Below are 5,778 nucleotides of genomic sequence, written 5' to 3'. Positions count from 1 at the left end.
GACAAGAACCCACAGGGGATGTTAATAACCCCCAACTTTCGTGGTCAACATCGTGGTCGGACGCGACAGCCCCCCTAAATCCAAGTCGGCAGCCAAAAGAGACACCCAAGTACTCTCCATCTCGACAGATGGCCCCACCACCAGCAAAAGCCATCCCACAATATCGTTTGGCCCAGAAGATAAGTGGTTCAATGACCTCCCCGAAACCCCCCCATAGTAGTCACCGCGATGGTCAGGACAGGACTAGTCAGGCGTATCCTCATCAACATAGGAACAGATTCCAATATTCTATTTAGAAACGTGTTCGACGCCATGGGACTCAGGGAATCCGACCTCAAAAATCACCAACATGGAGTCATGGGGCTAGGCGATAACTACATTAAACCCGACGGGACGATCTCTCTCCCAATCTACCTAGGAACCAGTGACGCCAGGAAATCTGTTATGGCAGACTTCGTAGACCTTAGAGACTCCACCGCCTACAACATCATCCTAGGAAGAAAAACGATTAATGAATTCTCAGCTGTAATATGCACCAAGTTCCTAACAATGAAGTTTATAACGGACAAGGAAACAGTTGGTTCCATAAGAGGAGACCTAGAAATGGTAGTCGCCTGCGACAGCACCAGTCTCTCCTTAAGGAAAGAATCTAAGAGGGCAGCCGGCATATTCCTGGAAGATCTAGACGTCAGGATGGAGGACAAGCCAAGACCAGAACCAGAAGGAGACATGGAAAAGTTCCAGATAGGGAAAACGGCAGACCAATTTACCTTCGTAAATAGAAACCTGCCCCATGAACTTAAAGGCCCCCTTATAGAGATCGTAAGGACAGATGGCGACCTTTTTGCATGGACCCCATCAGACATGCTGGGACTAGATCCCGAGGTCATGTTCCACCGACTAGCCATAAAATCTGATGCCAAACCGGTAGCCCAACGGTGAAGGAAGATGTCGCAAGAAAGGGCTGAGGAAGTCGCCAAGCAGACGGCAGGATTATTAAAAGCAGGGTTCATCAAGGAACTCGAGTACTCGACATGGCTGTCCAATGTCGTCCTAGTCAAAAAAGCCAGCGAAAAGTGGAGAATGTGCGTCGATTACTCCGACCTAAACAAAGCATGCCCAAAAGACTCCTTTCCTCTCCCCAACATTGATACCTTGGTTGACTCGGCCACAGGATATCGTTTTCTTAACTTCATGGATGCCTATTTTGACTATAACCAGATCCCGATGCACCGACCTGACGAGGACAAAATGGCATTCATAACACCAGGAGGCACCTTTTGCTACAGAGTGATGCCTTTTGGACTGAAGAACGCAGGGACCACCTACCAAAGACTAATGAGCCGAGTTTTCCATGACCTCATCGACAAATCAGTAGAGGTTTACGTCGACGACATCTTGGTAAAAACAGCAAAGCCGAACAAGCTAATAGACGACCTTCAGGATGTCTTTGAGGCACTAAGGAAATTTAACATGAGACTTGATAAATCATTATTTTATAATTTATATTGTGTTTAATTGAGTGGTTTTATCAAGTTTTTACCCACTTATACATATGATTAGCATGATATTACAATTTCTTCTCAAAGTTGTTCTATAGTTGAAAAACTTGCTTCATAGAGATCTTTTTATTGTGTATTTTAATTCTCTTTTATACCATTCGATGCCGTGATCCGTGTGTTAAGTGTTTCAGATTTCATAGGACAGGAATGGCTTAGAGAATGGAAAGAAAGCTTGCAAAAATAGAAGGAACACAGGAAATCAAGGAGATAACCAGCGAACACCGACACGGACGCATGGCTCACGAGACCGCGTGAAATGGAGAAAATCGCAGTGACGCGTTCACATGCCTGACGCGAACACGTAGATTGAAATCTGCACGGATGACGCGAACGCGTGGATGATGCGTACGCGTGGCAAGGAAAAATGCCGGATGACGCGTACGCGTGACGTGCGCGATCTGCAGAATTTGCAGAACACGTTAGGAGCGATTTTGGGCCACGTTTTAACCCAATTTTTGGCCCAGAAACACATACTAAAGTCGGGGAACATGTAGAGACTCAAAGAGATTCTCATTAGGATAGTTTTTAGTTTTTAGATCTGATTTTACTCCTCCTCTAGGTTTTGACACAACACATTCATAATTCTTAGAATTTTTATTTCCTTTTGGATTTCGATATTGAGAAGAGTTGTTATCTCTGCCAAGACTTCGTCATTCTAGTTTGTTTTCTTACTTTTCACTTACTCTTTCATATCCTTAATTTGTCCAGAGTTACAATAGGATTCTTTTTAGAGTTTATTAATACAAGAATTATTTTTATTTTTAATTTATCTTTTTTATTATTGTTTATCATGTCTTTATTTATTTTCCCTTTTATTATGAAGTCTACATTTATGATAATGGAGTAGTTTCCCAACTTGATTGGGAGTTGATTAAAAGGAGAACTTTGAGTTGGAATACTCAAGAGTCAAATTGTAATTGGGTTTATTGTTGGTTGAATCTCTAATCACTGACGCTAATCCTTCCCAAGGGAGATGATTAGAACTTGTGAATAGAAGTTGACTTCCAACTTACTTGACCTTCCTTTATTCAGTAAAGGATAACTAAGTGGAAATAACTACTAATTATCAATTGATCTTGAGAGAAATCCAATAAGGATAGAACTTCCAATTAATCTTCTCCCGGTCAAGATCTTTATTTAAATTATAGAAATTCTCTTATTTATTTTCCTCTTTCTCAAACTCAAAAATTTCTTGAAAAACCTCTGACCAATAAGCTGCACTCTTTTGTCAACTCGTTGGGAGATGACCTGGTATTTTTATTCTAATTTTGTGACAACCCTTTTAAATTGATAAGCGGATTTTCACTAGTTAAGAACTGTACTTGCAACATATTTATTCCATTAAATTCTTAATCGGTCAATTTCTGCGTCCGTCAAGACTCAATCCGCTTAAATGCGCATTTACTATGGAAGCAGGGAAGTTCCTAGGGTTCATGATAACACAAAAAGGGGTAGAAGCTAACCCGGACAAATGTGAAGCCGTCCTTAAAATGACAAGCCCTGGGTGCATCAAAGACATACAGCGGCTCACCGGGAAGCTCACGGCCTTGTCTCGGTTCCTCGGCGCCTCGGCAGAAAGGGTCATCCCATTTTTCAACCTAATGAAAAAAGGAATCGCCTTCGAATGGACCCCGACGTGCGAAAAGGCGTTCAGCCACTTCGAGAAGATACTCTCGAAACCTCCCGTACTCAGCAAGCCTAGAGAAGGGGAGCCCCTATATTTGTACTTAGCTGTATCCATGCAAGCGATGGCGGCAGTACTGGTCCGAGAAGAGGACAAAACCCAACGCCCAATATACTTCATCAGCAAAATACTCCAAGGAGCGGAGATGAGGTACACCAAGTTAGAGAAGCTGGCCTATGCCCTACTGATCTCATCCAGAAGGCTAAAACAATACTTCCAAGGGCACAAAATCATCCTAAAAACCAATAAGGCCATTCGACAAATCCTCTAGAAACCCGACCTGGCGGGAAGAATGATGGCATGGGCAATAGAACTTTCTCAATATGATTTGCAATACGAGCCCAGGCAGGCAATCAAAGCCCAAGCCATGGCAGATTTCCTCGTGGAAGTCACAAGAGAGACACCTGACACACCGAACACACGGTGGAAACTCTACGTTGATGGAGCATCCAACCATGCGTCCGGAGGGGCCGGGATCATCCTCGAAAACTCGGTAGGAGTAGCCTATGAACAATTCATCAAGTTTGACTTCCCGGTCTCTAACAACCAAGCCGAATATAAAGTCCTGATAGGGGGACTGGTACTAGCCAAAGAAGTCGGGGCGTCAAGGGTGGAGGTCAGTAGCGACTCCCAGATCGTCACTTCCTAGGTAAACGGCAGCTACCAAGCCAGGGACGCGATGCTACAAAAATACATGGAAAAAGTTAAAGAGCTATGCAAAAGCTTCGAAGAAATCACAATCCAGCACGTCCTCAGAGAAAGAAACGCCCGAGCCGACCTCCTTTTTAAGCTAGCAAGCACCAAATCCGGGACAGAGAACAGATCCCTAATCCAAGGGCTAGCAACTGAACCTGCAATCGTCATGTGAACAACCCAGATGCCGAACCTCCCCTCATGGATAGACCCTATTTTTTGATATCTAGAGCATGCAGAAACACCCCAGATGAGAAGGAGGCACAAGCTATTAAGAGAGAAGCTCCCAAATACACAATCATACAGGGGCAGTTATACAAGCGAGGTCTCAACCAGCTCCTACTCAAATGCCTGCACCCCGACCAGACGGACTACATCCCCAAAGAAGTCCACGAAGGAAGTTGTGGTCACCACGTCGGGGGAAGATCCCTAGCAAGAAAGATCATCCGGGCAGGGTATTACTGGCCTACAATGATCTCTGACGCCCAGGAGTTCGTGAAAAAATGCAAAAAAATGCCAAAAAAATGCCAACTTCCATAAAGCACCGCCCGAAGAGCTCAGCTTAATGATGGCCCCCCGACCTTTCGCCCAATGGGGAGTCGATCTCTTAGGACTATTCCCACTTAGACCTGGACAAGTGAAATACTTGATAGTGGCCATAGATTATTATACCAAATGGGTGGAAGCAGAACCACTAGCTAGCATATCCTCAGCAAATTGCCAAAAGTTCATATGGAGGCAAGTGGTCACTAGGTTTAGAATCCTGAAAACCGTCATATCGGACAACAAGACACAGTTTACCGACAAAAGGTTGAAAGGGTTCCTAGAAGGACTAAAGATCAAACCGAGGTTCTCCTCAATCGAGCACCCCCAAACCAACGACCAAGTAGTGGCAGCCAACAAAGTTATCCTAAAAGGATTGAAGAAATGACTTAAAGGAAAGAAGGACTCATGGGTAGACGAGCTAGCCTCGGTCTTATGGTCCTACAAGACCACCCCCAGTCATCCACCGGCGAAACCCCCTTTCGACTCACATACGGGGTCGACGAAGTCATCCTAGTCAAGGTCGGGGAACCAAGCCCAAGGTTACTCCTTGGAGGAAGAAGTGAAGCAGTCGAAAAGGACCTGGTCAACGAAACAAGGCAAATGGCACACCTAGCCGAAGCGGCAATAAAACAAAGGATAACCCCTAAGGTACATTGGCAAAGTGCTAAAAATAAGTCTAGGAGAAGGCGACTTGGTCCTACAATGCAACGACATAGGGCTACCAACCCCAGGGGAAGGCAAGCTAGCCGCAAACTGAAAAAGTCCTTACAGGGTAAGACAGGTCCTCGGCAAAGGAGGCTACAAGCTAGAAAAATTGGATGGAAGCGAGGTGCTGAGAACATGGAACATGACAAACCTAAAGAGGTTCTACTCATAAGAAGAAGCGACCACACGACTTGACGGCCCCAGTTTCCCCTTATGTTCCCCTTTTTACATCCCTCTTATATCCCTCGTTTACTCTATTTATTTAAATACACATTGCATTATTTCCTTGTTTCGGTTCTAACAAATATGATAAGTCTACCTTTTGCAAGATTCACATCGAAATAACAAAGCAACGAAAATAGCAAACGGTCGACCTAACGGGAACCCGGGACTGATCACCCCGGGAACCATAGGGACCAAAAAACGACCGAGACAAGCAATAAAACCGATAAATACCACAAAAACGGTAAACCAAAAGGTCGCGACGGCCCAAGCAAAAAATAGTAAAAAGCAAAGCCACGATGGCCCGAGTAAACAAGCAATAAACAAGATAACAGCAGTTGAAATAAAAACAAAAAGTGTTCGATA

At 44.4% G+C, this 5,778-nt stretch overlaps 1 protein-coding gene across 1 annotated transcript; it reads left to right on the top strand.

Annotated features, from left to right (window-relative positions):
* The first annotated feature begins 4,890 nt into the window (after window positions 1-4,890).
* Window positions 4,891-5,385, top strand: LOC130939697 (uncharacterized). Its single transcript, XM_057867789.1, has one exon. It carries the CDS (start codon window positions 4,891-4,893, stop codon window positions 5,383-5,385), a length of 495 nt encoding a protein of 164 aa, XP_057723772.1.
* Window positions 5,386-5,778: the final 393 nt, after the last annotated feature.

This window comes from Arachis stenosperma, chromosome 7, assembly GCF_014773155.1.
Source record: "Arachis stenosperma cultivar V10309 chromosome 7, arast.V10309.gnm1.PFL2, whole genome shotgun sequence".
Classification (NCBI taxonomy): domain Eukaryota; kingdom Viridiplantae; phylum Streptophyta; class Magnoliopsida; order Fabales; family Fabaceae; genus Arachis; species Arachis stenosperma.
The sequence above is the reverse complement of the archived record's forward strand: the minus strand, read 5'-3'. Positions and strand labels throughout refer to the sequence as shown.

Excerpts from the sequence above, each read along its gene's own strand:
- LOC130939697 (XM_057867789.1), top strand. The coding sequence starts at position 4,891 with ATGGGTAGACGAGCTAGCCTCGGTCTTATGGTCCTACAAGACCACCCC.